Genomic DNA, 17175 nt, shown 5'->3' with positions numbered 1-17175 from the left:
TAATACGAAAGTTAATATAGAATTAAATTATTATTTCTGCTCGTTTTCAGATAGGATGGCTAAAGGCTGTTCTGAAAACGACCAGGTTAATTTGGTTTCTATCAAATCCGCTCGATATAGATAGATATACACAAAAAGTAAGACAATTCATATGAAGCTAGTTGGTAGCCGAAAACCCGGGGGACGACTCGTCATCCTTGTCTTCCTCGTCCAAAACCATACCGTCTTCATGATCAGTTTCCCGGTAGTTGTCACCCAGTTCACTATTATCTTTACCAGGACTAATTGGCAAGGTTGAAGCTGAAACAGTGAACCGGCTGACGGCACTGCTCTCCTCGATACCCAAGTCTTTGTCGAGACTATCGCCAGACACGTATTCGAGTATTTCCTTGGCCACATCGTTGGCAGTAGCACCAAAAAACTGCTTCGTGGCAGCAGAAATCATGTCGTTACGACTGGCAAGTCCAAGTTTCATTCTGAAGGCACGGAACTTCGCAGAAACCTTTTGAACTGCCCCCAAATCTTGACACATGCTTGTCATCATCTGGTTACGAGCCGCTGCAAACATGGTAATCTTTTGCGCCTCCGCCTCTAAGTCCTCGATCTGCTGGATGATACCAGCCTTGACAGTTTGAAGACTATGCATGTCAGCTTCGTAAATTTCTTGATAATAAGCCCCGATTTCCTCAAGAGACGAGGATCTTTCTTCAGGAATGGAATTAGGGGGAGGTTTGATGAACTTTGGCTCAATTAAAGAGTGAGAAACCTCTGAGACGAAGCTATCATCATCATCAATTGTCTCAACCTCTTCAGCCTCAGCGGCTTTACCAAGATACCCGAATGAACCAACATGTCGCTTCATAGTTGGCCAATTGGTGTCGATCAGGAGAGTGGGGAAAGGGACGTCCTGGGTCTTAGCATCGCCTTTCAGAATACTATGATTATGTCCATTTTAATTAGAATTTTTAGTCGTAAAAATGTAGGAACTATGAGGTAGCATACCAAGCGGTAACTAGTTGCTCGGGGATCTGGGATTCGCGCTTTTGAAGTCCGTTCTCTTCGGAGAACTCATAGCATTCAGTTATCAATTCACTGAGGACGATTGCAGTGGCGTCGGTAAAGGCCGATACCCACTGGCGTCCCTCAGTAGACTCAAAAAGGTTGTCTACGACAACGTCGAGAATGTTACGGTAGACGTCCGCAATAAGCCCACTTTGTTGTAGAAACTCCTTCAACTTTCCCGGAAAGATGTAAGGGCGTTGAAGATTGAAACCTCCAGCGATATTGCTGTCCATTCGTTCTTGGAAACTTTTTCCAGCATCTGTTTCCAACCAGAGGTCAAGAAGGCGAAGGTGGGCACCAGTAAGAGCGGTCCAAACAGTGCTCCTCTCTTTGTTAATCCAGGTGAGAACTGAAGCTGAGGTCACGAGTGTCGTATTCAAACCAGTCGTCAAATAATTGGCGACAGCTCGACGATTGTTCGTCTCGCTTGGAAGATCCAAGCAACGGGTTTTCCAATGGCCAACACGAACAAAGAATCGAAGGCAGGCACGGGCCTTTAGACTTCCGTTTTCTTGCTTCTACATAATAGATACATGTACATTAGAAGGAATTCCTTCCGGAAATCTAAATATCAGAGATTAACTTACGAAACATGATTGGAAGAAGGACTTAAATTTTGGGTGGACCCAAAGAATTGTCTCGATGTCGGTAGTGCTAGCTGGCACCTGCGCTAGCTTCTTGGCAGCAGCAACGTCCCCACCGGTGCTCTTACGCTTTTCGGATACTTTCTTGGCGGCGGTAGCACCCGACTTTTGACCTCCAGAAGGAGTATTGTTCCCGCGAGTCTGAACCATGGCGATGGTGGTTGAAGAATTGAGTGGAGGTGGAGGTGGAAGTGGAGGTGGTCGATGGAGGTCGATGGAGGTAAGGAAAGGAGAATACAAAATTAGAGAGGTTGTTGAGGATAAAGAGATTGGAAAGGTAAATTCGGTATATACATGATTAGTCTATAGTCTTGTATTAAAACGCTTCGGCATATACCGCTAGTAGATATACCAAAAAACGCACTTATACAATGCTATCGATGGACATTGGCTTTATAGCATCTGCTAGTGCCTTCTATCGATTGCATCGTGTTGCCCTCATTGCACCTCAGCCAACCCAACATCATCTTCACACCTGCAACCTCAATTCCAATGTTGACGAAACTTCAATCACGATTATATCATCACCATCCCCCTAGTTCAACCATCTGCCTGCACTAAACGGGTCAGTATAGTATCGAAAAAGATATACCATTGCTAGACTTTGCACTTCTCAGAATCCTCGGGGTACATATATATCTTGCCCTTGCTTTTTGTCCTTATCCCAATATACTTCTTATAGATCTGAATTCTCCACTGTTCTCTTGCCAATATCCACCCGAAGTTCCATGAACAATCCGTGATATTAGTCTTGTATCAGAGCCACTTTCGCTGGCCTTGCCAGGTGATATTGAGATAGCCGGCTCTTTGAAGCCCTGCAAAGCGTACCCTTCAATATCTTCGTGACTGTTTTCTCTTCCAGCCCCATGAAAGTCTCATAACCAAATTATGCCCCTTAGTCCTCGAGCAACTCTTCCTTTCTAACCCTCAACAAATATTCATCCTACAGAACCTCGCAACGAGAAATCCTCCATCTCCATCCTCATCTCCTCATATCATTCCAGTTTCGACAGGTGTGCTTTCCTTGCCAGTATCCCGTGATTCAGTTTGTTCAATGCTTTAGAATCCCTTGGATATCACTAACCGCTCTCTTTCAGAAACTCCTCGTTTTCCCACTTGAGCAGCTTGCTCTGTCAAAGAATCATCTACTTGCAACGATGCGTGACGGTCTCCAGCAATTAATCATTGCCAGGTCTCAAGGTGGCACCCGCCCTAAGACGAGAAGAATCGCCGATGATGTGATACTCATGCATCTTCCTCCCGGCTACGAGTTGAACAATAAGCTCAAATTCAATAACTCTTTGCTCCCTGTTTATGGAGAACTCAGTGTCTTATACATTGATGATCCAAAACATGCCACTGAGCTCATTGAACTTGTCCGTCTCCGAGCTACATCCCCTTTAATCAACTCGATTCCTCCTAAGAGACGAGCGAAGCCCCTCCCTCCTCACAGCGAACATGCTGAGAATATCCAGTACATCTGTGACTTCCTTGGTGAAGAAGAGGAAAATCAAGCATCTCAGTATCGTCACGTCATGGGCCGTATTCACGAAGTCATCATCAGCGGCCTTCTCAAATATGTCAGCTCCGAACCCGGCAACGACAAAACGAAAGTCCTTGCCTATTTACAAAATCTTGGACGAGCCTCCCCAGTCTGGGAAGAGCGTGTCAAGAAACTCCTCCTTGAGGAGCATAAAGTCCTCCAGGATATGATCAAGGAGATCCAAGGCGGCTGGCCTTTCCTTCAACATTTCTTGAGCAGCAACATGATCACTGCTAATCAATGGGAACGTCTGGTTATTACCGCAATGGCAGAGACGGTTAGGAAGTCTCCTGTTCTTCGTGATTATCATATGGTCGTTTACGATGTCAGCATCGACCACTTCATCCACGGCAAAGTTGGGGAAACACTGCTCACATCGCTTGATGCTTGGAAGTGTGATGTTGAGTCTATCAATAGTGACTCCTTCCGTATCAACTCCCCTTTCATGACTTCTCGCAAGCATCCAATGCAACGACTTGATGAACTTGGTGAGAAGTTCTTCCGTAAGCTCACCAATACTTATCAAAGTGGCGAACTTCTTTACACTCGTGCTGTTCTTTGTCGCTCCATTTTAACTACCTATTTTTTCCAAGCTTTCATCAGTGTTTGGGATGACTGTGTTCTTAATGGGCACTTACAAGGCTTGAAAGGGCTCGTTCCTGTGTACCCAAAGATCATGGACCGTCTCCGAGATCATATGGCACATGGGACCTGTCCACGTGAAAGCCATCCCGGTACCAGAAGGAAGCTAGCCCAAGGCGACGCTGATGATATCCCTTGCATCCTTCCCCCAAAGCCTTCCCGGATTCTAGTTGTCCAAGCTGCTGTATCGGAAGATGTCGAGATGGTCGATGCCGACCCCTTGAGTGATAGTTCCTCGGAGACCATTATCCAGCAGGATGAATCGCGCCCTAGTGTGGCCCCTTCGACTAGCAAGGAAGAAGAGAGAAGGAGGAAGAGACGAGATAGGAGGAAGCAGGTCAGAAAAGCTACTCTGATCACTATCGAACAGAGTAAGTATAAGAGCCGATCTTGCTTCGACAACCACCTTGTAAACGTGCTAACTTTGTATGAAGAACCAACCCAAGGCTCTTCGGCCACGGGAGGACCGCTAGTCACACGTATCGAGAGACTCGAGTTCCCTTCTGGGGGTCCAATTGAAGTACTTGATGCCACTTCAACTCCATCCCAGATGATTAAGACACCAGATGAAACTAAAACATCAAAGGACATTAACACCATAAATTTGGAAACACAGCCTCTGATTAGCAGTCGAAGTATCAGTAGGGTGGAGGATGAGCCGAAGCATCTGGGGCTATTCCTTGAAGTTTTGAATGGCGGGTCAGAGGTAATTGAAGAAGTTGAGAAAATAACCTTGCCTGAAGCTTCTGTCGGAGGTCAAAATTACATCAAGAACAGAGGTGCGTCTTCTTTTTTTTTTTTTACCTTTTCCCTGTGTCATTACACTGTAGACGATGTGGTCGTGCAGTATTGTGTCCAAACCCTCGACACCGCAACGTCCACTATAAAACCTGTCACCCCCCATTCACAACCAACCCTTTCCTCCCTTCTTTTCCACCAACCCACCTCTTTTATTCCTCAACCTCCCCTTCACCGCTACTTCCACCAACTTGCTACTAGCATCCAAATCTCATCCTAACGTTAGTATTCATAACTTCAGCCAAAAAAGAAAGACGCAAAGCAAGAGCTGCGAACGTTGCTGCACTTCAAGCCGAACAGACATCCCCTAGGGCAGAGCAAAACGCCACTGTTAGTCCTCCAGTTAAAGAAACCACCCCAAGTAAGTTAAACCTTTTCCTTGTGTTTATCAACATCTTCCTTCTATAAAAGCTGGAACCGTCGTTCATCTCCCTTCAAACCCTCCTACCCGCCACGTTTGCATCGTCGCCATCACCACTACTATTGCCTCCATAGGTTTCACCTGAGGCTCCTATCTTACTCTGTATCAATCGTACTTCAGTCGAAAGACCTTTCCGTCTCCACCATCCCCTTCCTTTATCCTATAACACCTCCCTTTGCCAACTCACTACATCCTCCCTCTTAGCTCCACCTCAACTACACCTTTCTCCTCAAACTGCCATCTCACGTCTTTCACCAACCCCTCACATTACAAAATTAACGACTCAAAACCATCCCTCAGCCCTAGAGGAGCAGTCAAGGAAGACGAACAAGCCCCATTCAAAAGGTAACACACTACTTTCTAGAAAAATAATGCAGTTAAACATATACTCATCCGAGCTAATAGCAGGGAATTCGAAACCAACTGAAAAAGCCGAAGAAATAAAATTAAGCAATACAGGTAAGGCTCTGTACTTCATCGGCAACGTGCTCCTTCTCCTCGCTCTTAGTCTCGCTCAGACTATCCGGGCTCGAAGATGTCCACAACGAGCTCCCTACACTTTGCTACTCTTCCCCCCTCAAAGTCATCGTCTAAACCGTCCTTGGGATATGGGTTTCAAGCGGCTTCCGAGAAGAATGAAGCTTAATTCTTCCATTCTCTTCCTACTGCAAATGTCTTTTCATTCGAGGGTAGTACTGACCAAGTTTAGTTAACATAGGCGTTCCGTTGCAATCTATTGGCGAACTCACGAAAACAGTCCATCAAAAACAAGGTATGTTCCTTCAAACACGCGTCCTTCGTCAAAAACCATCTGACGTTTCATTGCAGAGAATAAAATGCCGCGTCGTCGCAAGACAACCACCCAGGTGGTTCCACGTACGGTCCCTGGTGCAATCGTAATTGGACCTACTGCCCAACAGGCCGTTCAAACCGATCAGCCGGCCGCTTCGAAGAGTCAGGCTTCAACCCCTTCCAAACCGGACAGTGACTTGTATGACGACCCCGAAGCCATTGCTGCTGGAATTAAAGCCTCTGAAGAAGAGGAGTCATCTTGGACCAAGGTTGGAGGCAAGAAGCCTGAAATCTCTAAAACTGCCAAGTTCATGGAAAGTAAAGGGTTGCGAAACTTAGGCCATGGTCACAATGCCGTCTTTCCGAATAAAAACGTTCCTCTTCGATCTCATCCACATCATAAACCGAACCCAAAGGCTTCGGGGGTTCAAGGAAAGTCTCTTCCCGTTCAGAATAAAGCCAAGGTCTGGCCTCCTCAGGGGCAAGGAAAGACTACCCCTCCTCACGCTCAAGTGAAGGTTGTTTCGCCTCAAAGCGAAATGAAGATTACTACCCCTCAGAGCCAGACCAGGTCTGTCGCTACCAACCAAAGTCAAACAAAGCCGCCTGCTCAGAACCAAACCATCCCGAAATCTGATGTTACGAAGACGTCGACCCCGAGTAAGAAGCCGTCACCAAAGGAGGGCCAAAAGCCACCCGGAAAACAACATCGTCAGAAGCGTGAAGCTCGCCTTCCCATAATTAATTCCATGAAGGAATTCCCAACTCTAGCCACTAGTACCAAGCTTCTAGGACGGCAAAAAGATTCTCAATCAACTGGAGAGCAGCCTATGGATATGACTGTCGAGCTCGCATCGCATGAAGTCGAGTCACCTGCCTCTACACACACGACCACTGCATCTGCTGTCGGTGAAACTAAAACCAGTGATAAGGATTCTGTTCAGAAGAAGGCACAAAGTGTATCAGTTGTCTCACTATCTCATCCTGTCAGCTCAGTTAAAACCCAGAAGAGTAAATCGTCCATTATTCCCCGAGCTGTTGAGCAAAAGGAGGACACCATAACCGTCACCACCACAATTCCAAAAGCTACCGAGTCCGTTTCTGAACATCTTGCTGTCAAAGGCCAAGTTCATGACACCGACGCTAAAGCGCCTATCACAGAGTCGAAGGGAACCCCGGATTTGTCAACTTCTACCTCACCCTTAGCCGGAACGTCCAACAAAAGCACCGCTCCAGTGACTCCCACCAGAGCCCTCACTAAGAGAGAAAGACGTGCACTGGCCAAGAAGATTGCTGAAGAACAAAAGGTACCTAAGTTGTCCATCAAGGAAAGAGCAGAACTTCGACGGTCATTGGAAAACAAGAAATCCCCTGAGCCCGCTGAAAAGGCAAAGGATGATCCCGTCGTCCCGGTTGTCATTCAGGAGGAGGCCTCAACAACTGAAAGTCCTGGCATTGCGCATCCAGGCACGCAGACCATAAGCCCTGTCATTACGCATACAGGCTCTCTGCCCGAAAGTCCTGCCACTACGGATGCAGGCAACCCAGTTGTTTCGAGCGTCGACAGTGAGACCTCGACGGTTCCCTCCGTAAGTCCCGGCATTGTGCATCCGGGCACCTCGGCTTTAAGTCCTGGCAACGTGCATCCAGGCACCTCTACGGAAGTTAACACAAATACTTCCGGTCAGATCAAGTTGGCCTCTGGGGTCAACAATGGCATGAGGTACGAGGTCGTCGCAACCCAAGAGGCTGCAACAATTTTGGGAGGGGCCACGACTTGGGTCCCTGCCCCCGCTCCTGGCTTTTCCCAGCTGGGGTACGGTCCGGGGGTCGGTGGGTTTGTCGGTGGGCCTCCACAGCCCAACAACTTTGGAGGGGTGGGTTAGCACCCTGCTCCTCCAGGTTTCGCGCCGTCGGGGCGCGCGGCAAACCCACTGACCCTACATGGGGCAACTGGGCTTTGGCCCAGTGGGTCAACTTATGGTTTGGGGGTACCATTTAACCCCTTCCACTATCCGTTCCCGGTGCACCCGCCGCCGTGGGCATTCTTTTCCCCGGGGGGACCTACCCCGTGGCCAATGTGGCCACGCGGGTTCGTTCCGTCTGGGTACCCGCCGTCGGGGCCGTACCACTTTCCTGCCATGTAAATGGCAAAGTTTTGTGTTTTGTTTCTGTTTTCGTTTTTTTAATTTTTCTTTTTTTTATTCCTTCATAGTCAAAACATAACGAGAGAGGGACTATGAATGAATTTTTAGTTATTTTTATCTTTGCTATCTTTCCAGTGCCAGTAACTCAAATGCGTAGACTTCATCTTGAAGCTTTAGTGAGCTAGGAGCAATGATTATGCCATCCTTCGATCCGTCAAGCCTGTTAGATATCCTGACGTTCAGATCATGGAGATTCTCACGATACGGGCAACACAAAAGGTTTAGTGTTGAGGACGTTGGATTCTGTTTGTACCACCAGAACCCGGCCGGGATTCCCAAATGGGACATTGCCAAATACATCTATTGACTTTAGCAATGCTCGAGATTTCCGCCTGGGATATCATGGTGTTTTTAATCCTTCGGAGTTAATATATTTATTAGACTCTTTGGTTTATTTTATCCTATTCATAATGTAAGCCTGAATTTAAGAATATATTCCAGAGTAGTTGCTGTCTAGGTGCCATTTGTATGGGGATTTGGTTCGGCTCTGGCAATTTGAGCCGAGGTTGGATGTCATGCCAGCGCGTGTTGTCGCATGTCAACATCAAATCAATCAATCAACTTCAACTTCAACAACTTTCCAATCTCCAACCTCCCCGACTGCGACATCAGAACATCTCCAACTTCAACATCAGCGCGTCGCAGAACAACTTCTTCACCATCTACGGATCCATTATATTATATATTACACCATGGCCAACGATACCGATCCGAAAGACCAGCCGTCAGAGCCACAATCCAGTCCAGCTGAACCCACACCCTCCCCGTCGCCCGAGAAGGAACCGCCCGCCGCACCAGCTCCGACCCCCGTCGAACCTATCACCCCAGAACCAGAACCAGAACAAGAACAAGAACCGGAACAAGAGCAAGAGCAAAAGGAATCAATACCCCTTACCCGTTCCCAGTTAATCGAACAGGCTCTCCGCTTCCTCCAAGAATCCGAAGTCCAAAACTCCACGCGAACCAAGAAAATCGCGTTTCTGGAGAGTAAGGGGTTAACTCGCGATGAGATCGATGGTCTCCTCCCCGTCGAAAAGGGCGTTCCCAGCTGGCAGCTCCCGAAATCCGGATTGAAGAAACCGATGGTACAAGCTGAACCTCCCATGCCGCCGATGCCGAGCGAGAGCTCCGCCAGTGCCGGGAGTAGTAATAGAGCTCATCGGAACGTCCATGCTTCTTCGATGGTATCAACCGGCACATCCACAGTATGTTAAACCTCATTTATACACCCCCCATTCTACAATTCACAAATTGCTAACAACAAGCAAAGTATCCTCAAACCCCCCTCCCTCCTCGGCCAAATGCCTCGGCTCCAATTGTCACTTTCCCCGAATACCTCCCCCCACCCCCACCTCCTCCACCAATCTTCAACACCGCAACCCTAACCGCAGGAGCCTACCTCTTCGCTGGTGTCTCAGCCACGATCTATGCCGCTACAAAATACTACTTCCAACCCCTCATAGACAATTTAACCGACTCCCGTCTCGAATTTACCTCCCACACCCTCTCCAAGCTCGATGAGATGAACCAAAAGCTCTCAGACCTAGCCCACCGCCCTCTCCCCTCAGAAACCCATCCAAACCCTCCATTTGGAGTTTTACAACATAAATATCCTCTAGCGAAATACACCACCCGAACAACATCAGACACATTCTCCGAAGCAGACCTACTAGACGACGAAGCCGACAGAGAGAGTATATACTCCTACGCTTCATCAACTCTACCAACTCGTACCTTCCACGTAGACGCACAAACCCAGACCTCACCTCACCATTCAATCGCCTCGGCTTCAGACCCAACTTCCCTACCACCCGATGAAAAACTAGATCGCATCCACCGTCTTTTAAAATCACTAAAAGACGAAGCAGACGATGTAGTCCAATCCGACGGCGGGGAGTTAGGTGGAAACGTAAAAGACTTGACGGAGTATCTACATAATATTACTTATAAGGCTACATACGGTGGCAATAGCGCAAATAGCTATCTCCCACCATACGTTAGTATCTCTGGAGGTGCTGGGGCGCAAGGCAAAGGTGACGAAGATGAGTTTGGAAAAGTGAAGGCTGAGATTAGGAGTGTTAAGGGAGTACTTTTGAATATGTAAGTTTCTTTTTGATTCCTTAAAGACGACTCTCTTTTATCCCGGATGAAGCGACAGATATGCTAATAAATTATACAGAAAGAATTTCCCAGCCGGAAGTCGGTAGATTTTCTTCCCTTTTCTTTGTTTTTTGATTAGGTGAAATATTTAGGTGTAATAAATACGACTTATTTTCGTGGGATTCTTATGATTTTCATCATAATCTACTTTGATTTTTCCTTGCTCTTTTTTATATTTTCTTGTACTAAACATATAGCCGGCCTTGATGTTAATCCGAAAGAATGCCATATTAATGATTCAAAACGAGAGATTATGAATGTAACTGTACAAATGCCTCAGGTTGACGTATCCCGTTACTTGTGAAATACTAAGTGATCTTGCAAGTTTGACATCAAAGAAAGAGAGAAAGAACCCGTTCGTTGCCAAATTCTTATATATCCAACGGTATGTATGTATATATGCACCATTTGTATAAAAAGTGATGTGTATAATATGTAAATCATGGCCCCCAGACCAGGTAAAACAACAATCCCCTTGACCAATTGCACTTAAGCTGTTCAATCAAATTCAAAGAAATCGCACCTTCATGATCGATCCGAATAGTACACGAATGAAAATTCATTCTTCCAAGAATAAGAGGGAAAAAAAACTTAAAAATCCCAATGCAATATGAACAATGCATGCATGTAGTGATAAAAAAGATATATAGATAAGTACTATATATATACAACCAAAGAAAAATGCCAATATGTTATACTAGCTATAACACCACCCTTCCAATCGGTAAACTATATCTCAAGAAAGAAAGAAAAGGGTACAAAAATAAGAAAACCGGAATATAAAAGATATATATATGTAGTATATAGAAGCAAGGGTAAACAAAAAAAGTTTTGTTTTCAGAAAACCCCATCCCCTCCAGCACCGACTCTAGCGTGTGCGTATAAATTGTAAAAATAGTATGCATAACAGAATATTGGAAAGTCCAAAGAGATACACAAGTAATTTGAACTCCTTTCTCCAAAGTTTCCTACTCTAACCCTTCAACCGAGGAGAAGAGAATAGGGGGACTCGAAGGTAATGGTTGGTATTAACAAACGGTAAATGAAGAAAGAATCAGAAGGGCCGCGGGCCATGGATGGATATATATAAAGTGGAGGTGAAGCAAAGGAGAGAAAAAAAATGATGATGAGAATCAGAGAAAGAAAGGAAAGAACGCCATGCACAAAGGAAAGGCTTAGAAGCAAAGACACAAAGGAATCCATGAGCAGAAGGAAAGAGGGAAAACGAAGAAGCAGAAAAGGAAAAAAAAGAAGAAGTAAAGTCCCATAAAGCCTTCCCATAAAAAGACACACAGTGGTAAGCAGAACCCATAAAGATATGCAATCAAAAAAAAAGGGAGAGAAGAAACAAAAGCGAGCCGAAGGAAACAAACCAGTTTTGCAGTCGTAAATGAACTGCAGTTTCCTTCCTGCGCCGTGCAGACCGCCAGAAATAAAAATGCGACAAGAAGACTTTTATATCTTTGCGGAAAGAAGCAGCAAAGAATATCAGATCGAGTAAACATTAAAGCGAAAAAAAAAGTTCACCGCCCCGGTCGTGGACCACTCAAGCTCGGCCGTGGACTCGCCAACTCTGGAAGGCTATTCTGAACCACGCTCAGTAATCTCTCTGAGTAGGTTGTAACAAGCGCCATCATTTGGTCATCCATTCTCAGCCCTAGCCCCTCGACCGACCCGCTGCCATAAGTATATGCCGGCCCTCCATTCGCCAAACTACGGGGACTCAAAGCCCCTTCGTCTCCACTAATGCTCACTGTAGGTGTAACTGTTGATGGTACAGGGCATCCGATACACCTCAGCGTAGCAAGCAACTCCTTCTCTAGCTCTTTACGCACTTCGGGCTTAATCGCATACTGGGTACTTTCTACCCTCCTTCTGAACACACCTAAACTCCTCGTCATCTGTTCGGACAGGGCGTTGGCATTCGCAATCTCGCCACTAGCCTCTCGACTACCGCTGCTATTGCTATGCGCAGCCGCTCCAGAGGGTCTTATCGACGATGTCCTTGAAGTAGTAGAATTAGACCCTCGTCTAGAAGCCAACGGACCCCCAGTCCCCGATGACACCGACCTCGAATTCCTACTTGAAGCCGTTGTTGAAGGCGAAGGGTCCCGCGGCCGCGTAGGGAGTCTCAGCTTCCGCTTGACTGTCCCTTTCGAAGTGCTAGTTTCCGTATCCGTATGACTCCTTGTTGTATCACTCCGTGACGTCGTCCTAGAGCCCCTCGAAGGCGCCCTTGATGCAATATCCCCCTTTGTCGTCGGAGCAGCAAGGTTTATCGTAGAGGTCGTCCCAGACTTTGGCATACACGCTAAGGAATTCCGATGCGATCCCTTCTGCGGCTTTGGCGGGCTTGTCGATATTATCGCACTCTTAGGCCGTTCCGTCAGCCTGGACCTAGCCGCAGGAACTGTATTATTCATTGTAGCGGTGGTCGGAACAGCTGTAGTCGGCCTCTCAACCGGCGCGGGATTACTCATCACAGGACTATTCTCGACCTTCCGAAGCGTTGAAGGCGTGGGTGTAGGGCTTATCGTCTCAACGTCCGACAAACTAGCCCAATCCGCTCCGAGCAGTGAATCCTTCCTATTCTCTTTATGATTCGTCTTTCCCGAAGCGATACTTGCGGCATCAGATCCCTTGCCGGTAGTCAGCTCCATAATCTCTGCTTTCGACAAAACTTTCCGGATAGGCGCTTTTGACGCTGTTATGTCCGAGATTGAGATCCCATCAGCGCTATCCGCATCCCCAATAAGTTTCGAATTATAACTCCAAATCATCACCGTCCCATCGGTGCCCGTGCTAATCAAAGTCAACCGCCTTCCGTCCTCTCCGCTACCAGGGGCCTCAAACATCGCCACATCTGTAACCCCCTCTGTGTGACCCCATTCCCTCTCCACCAGGTTTCCGGCCATGTCATAAATTCTGACGCTTTTATCGGTGCTCGAGATCCCGGCCATCAGCCTCCCCTTCCCAAACGTTACATCTCTGCCAGGGGTCACAGTATCTAGAATAACCGACTCCCCATTCTCATCTGTACACTTAAAGCAATGTAACTCCCTGCCAGTCGTAATGTCAAATCGGAAAACTTGTCTCCCGGTCGTACTCGTCAATAACAACGGTGAATTTTCATTAAACGATGCCATATGTAGTGGTGATGCCTTCAGCGTAATAGTTCTCGCTGCAAGATATGCCAACATATCCACTTCTCCATTGCCCTTTTCCTTAACCGCGAGTTCACGGACCACAATTGTCCGATCTGCGCTGGCGGAAAGTAACTTCGTTCCATTGTCCATGAACATGACACCCGTAACACTCGCTGTATGTTCGTCCAATGTCTGCGTCAGCGTCCAAACAGAACCTGGTCGCTTCTTCTTTGTAAATAATTGTACTGTTCGGTCCCTTGCGCAACTGCTGATAATTGAGAACTTTTGGCCTTCGTGAATTGATATTGACATAATCTCCCCGGAGTGCGCCTTGACAACGTGATTGGAACTTCGATCAGATGCTTGGATTACCCTGTTTCCGGAAGCAAGTAGCGCGAGTTAGCTATGAATATATCTTCCTCTCATTCTGAGTAATTTAGATATGTGAATTCCATACCTTAAAACGCCAAATTTATCGCCGGTGACAATCAACTCCCCTGTACCTGAGAATTCCACAACTTTCAACTCATTCCTATCTTCTTCGGCGTCCTTCGGCTGTTCTAGCTCAACCACAAGTTCATTCTGGCTGTTACCGTGGTTGTCCCAGAATAATACAGTCCCGCAGGCTGACCATGTGAAAAAATCCGCCTGGATATGTGCTGATGGAGGCATTAAGCGTACGCCATTGACCGCGCTTTTATGTGCCGGAAATTCATATGCCACACTATCTGGTGTCGGTAAGCCCTCGTGATATTTCAGACTAACAACCTTGATCGAGCGGTTGGTATCGATAAGAAATAAGTTTTGCCCCATAGCGGCCATCGCGATCACATTTGCAGGTTTGCACCCTAGAGGTAGAATCGGGGATCCAGATCGTGACGATGGTGATTCGGGAGGTGTTAACGGGTTCGCAATATCCTGTAGCTTGAGTGTCCTATATCATCTTCATAAGCATTCATTTCACGTATTGAATAGAATGGCTATTTACCTGATAGTCCCCTGCTTGCAAGCCACCCAGGCGAATTTCCTTTGCGGATCCACTGCTAGACAAGTAACCCCAGAATCCGCGCTGGCAACCTTTGACACCCGTTGTAGTCCATCATCGATAACACAGATGTCGCCCTTCTCAGTTGCAATAATTGCACGGTCGTCCGAGATCGCTGTGACAGATATAAAAACTTCCTCCAATAGCGGACCTAGAAGTGCATTTCGTCCATTAAGTACGTTCGGTCCCTGTGATCGTATCGGTTGTTTCGATTTCCCATGTGAGAACTTCTCAAATATCATGTGTAGTGATTTCGAGTTAGCCTGTGGTGACGGTGCTGCGGGTTCCTCCTCTATCTTCCAGATCTTGACGTGACGAAGTCCTACTCTATAGTTCACAAGCTCTGTTAGTATTTAAATATCTCTTACTCTTTTTTACAACTAAACTAGAAGGAAACATACGTGATAAGCCCCTTCCCTATCCAAGTCATATCCTGTACCAGATTGGTACAACGATTACTCGAATGCAGCTTCACCGGGCCTCCCTTGGCTCCTGGCATACTCCAGACGTACAAACATCCATCATTGATTGTTCCAATACTCGCTAGAAACTGCGAGCAAGGACTGAACGCCACACTCTTAACACCAAAGGTATGTTCATTTAATATCGCAAAGGGCACCAGATCGCTTCCTGCATTTTCAAGCCCTGACGAAATATTGTAGATTAAAACTCGAGGATTGTGGCCCGTTTCACCGACAGCAATGTACCGCCCGTCCGGAGAGAAGCTGACGGTCGAAGCAGCCTTTACGCGATCGCGAACTGACCATTTTCCTTCTTCGCCTTTGCCTAGAGAATCGAATTCACGTATGGGGCTGAACCCGATCCCTGAGTCGCGAGTAGCAATGGAAGATCGGATGCGGCTAGAGGAGGGGGCTTCGGGTGTGCTAGGGACCGAGGATGAGAGGCCGGCAGACGTGGAGGGGTGTGCGCTGGCGGAGGGGCGAGCGCGAAGGAAGTGGCGTGATTTGATGTGGAGGTTTTCGTCGACTTTGACGACACAGACAGCAGCACCAGTGCAAAAGGCGATAGAGCCGGAAGGAGCGTGAGAAGCAAGACCGGAGGGGGATGAAGTTGTAGTCCCTATCATACGCTTGAGGTTAAGGCCTAGGGCTTCTCGAGTGTCGGTGAGAGACCGTCTGAGAGGAGATTTGGGAACATGGATGGAGCGAGCGAGCGAGGTTGTGGAAGAGTTGATTGGATTGTTAGGCGTGAGTTTGAGATGAGCGGGGAGGGCCTTAGAGTTCGGCGTGGAGGTTGTCGCCATTGTATGTGTCTATGCCTCCAATTGATCCTGATGATGGGTGCCCTCGACCTCGTCCGAGAAAGGTATATAAGAATATATCTATAAGACGGACCGGGATCGATATAGATGGTTGGATTTTCCGAGGTAGCGAGGATGAGAGAGCTATATTAGCTCGCTGTCAAGGTTCGGAAACTAACAAGCCAGCAAAAACCCATCCATTGAAATTAATATGTGTATTATATTAGGTACCGGTACAGTTCGCGGCTGAGTCGATAGATACTGAATTATCTAATCTGGCCGTCCGAATGGAGGATATATTGATTGTGCCCCAGGGTCCAGCTTGAAAAGACACCTTCTGTTTTGAGGTCGGCTGCACCCTGTCCTTTCGCTTTCGGTCCTTTTTTCGATCTCTGTCTTTCTTTCTTTCTATGTCGCAGGAACAGTCTTCGGAGACGACGACATGAAGAGGGAATTAAAGGCGAAAAAACGGTGTGAGAAGCGGGAAAACGGTGGCTGAAATGACGACCAGCCAATGATAGCGGTGAGGTTGGAATGGTCAGGCAGATTTCCCCAGCCAACAGGTTTAATTATAACGGGTTTGGCGCCGCTGAACAACCAATGCATGCAATGCCAACTGAGCTGGCTACTAATGTCACTCTGCTATGCGGCACAGAATGGACCACGATGAGATGGGGAGGAAATGTCGAGGATCCAAAGGAGCCGGAGAGACGAAGCCGAGATCGAGATAGTGGTGATCTATGATAGTGGTGGTGGTGTGGTAATGATGATGGGAAATGAGTGGAGGGAACGGGAAGGAATTCGAAAGGGTGCGCCTGGCGATGGAGACAATGAATAACAGCTGAGATGGGCCCACTTTTTCGAACTCGAATTTGAACTAGAACTCGAACCTGAACTCGACTTGAACTCGAATGAACTCGAATTTGAATTTGAATTCGAACCCCGGTTTGTTTTTCCGTCCTTTCAGGGGAGCTCGCGGTACATACGTTTAAACGTTTCAGGCGCTATCTAAGACCTTACTTAGTCCGATATTATGTTATGAGATTCGGAGTTCGGAGACGGAAATGCTCACCGACCAGGTTGCATACTTGGATCAGTTAGACTATATAATACATATGCAAATGTTACGCGTGAATCACGGGTCGTGACAGGTATGCAGCGGCGGTGATGGTGACGGGTGATGGTGATACCTGTCTGTGGTCGTGCTGGGAATATAAAATCGGGACACCCGAGTGCGCCATGCATTAATTAGAATTGTGACTGTGCCAGAACCATAGCTGCAGCGCTGCGAGAAGGATCACGATAGCTTCACTGCATATGTGAGGCATGGAATCTCTATAGCTATCCATTAGGTATCTAATTCTAGGTATCTATCATACAGGAAGCATAAACACGCATAACATCAGCTGCAACCTCAACCTCAACTTTTGTTCTATTGTACACGACGATATCAA

General features: G+C 47.1%; 4 protein-coding genes across 4 annotated transcripts; 2 read left to right on the top strand and 2 right to left on the bottom strand.

Annotated features, from left to right (window-relative positions):
• Window positions 1-157: 157 nt before the first annotated feature.
• Window positions 158-1856, bottom strand: AOL_s00081g265 (uncharacterized protein; the record flags this gene model as incomplete). Its single annotated transcript, XM_011125082.1, has 3 exons — window positions 158-935; window positions 1003-1580; window positions 1650-1856. 3 exons carry the CDS (start codon window positions 1854-1856, stop codon window positions 158-160), a joined length of 1563 nt encoding a protein of 520 aa, XP_011123384.1.
• Window positions 1857-2863: 1007 nt separating this feature from the next.
• On the top strand, window positions 2864-7788 carry AOL_s00081g264 (uncharacterized protein; the record flags this gene model as incomplete). The annotated part of the gene is made up of 5 exons (XM_011125081.1): window positions 2864-4262; window positions 4326-4670; window positions 4931-5050; window positions 5829-5882; window positions 5939-7788. 5 exons carry the CDS (start codon window positions 2864-2866, stop codon window positions 7786-7788), a joined length of 3768 nt encoding a protein of 1255 aa, XP_011123383.1.
• Window positions 7789-8801: 1013 nt separating this feature from the next.
• On the top strand, window positions 8802-10316 carry AOL_s00081g263 (uncharacterized protein; the record flags this gene model as incomplete). Its single annotated transcript, XM_011125080.1, has 3 exons — window positions 8802-9314; window positions 9380-10209; window positions 10289-10316. The coding sequence occupies 3 exons, from the start codon at window positions 8802-8804 to the stop codon at window positions 10314-10316; spliced, it is 1371 nt and encodes a 456-aa protein (XP_011123382.1).
• Window positions 10317-11792: 1476 nt separating this feature from the next.
• AOL_s00081g262 (uncharacterized protein) lies at window positions 11793-15724 on the bottom strand (the record flags this gene model as incomplete). The annotated part of the gene is made up of 4 exons (XM_011125079.1): window positions 11793-13788; window positions 13873-14349; window positions 14404-14787; window positions 14862-15724. The coding sequence occupies 4 exons, from the start codon at window positions 15722-15724 to the stop codon at window positions 11793-11795; spliced, it is 3720 nt and encodes a 1239-aa protein (XP_011123381.1).
• Window positions 15725-17175: the final 1451 nt, after the last annotated feature.

This window comes from Orbilia oligospora, assembly GCF_000225545.1.
Source record: "Orbilia oligospora ATCC 24927 unplaced genomic scaffold scaffold00081, whole genome shotgun sequence".
Lineage (NCBI taxonomy): Eukaryota > Fungi > Ascomycota > Orbiliomycetes > Orbiliales > Orbiliaceae > Orbilia > Orbilia oligospora.
This window is presented reverse-complemented; position numbering and strand designations above follow the sequence as displayed.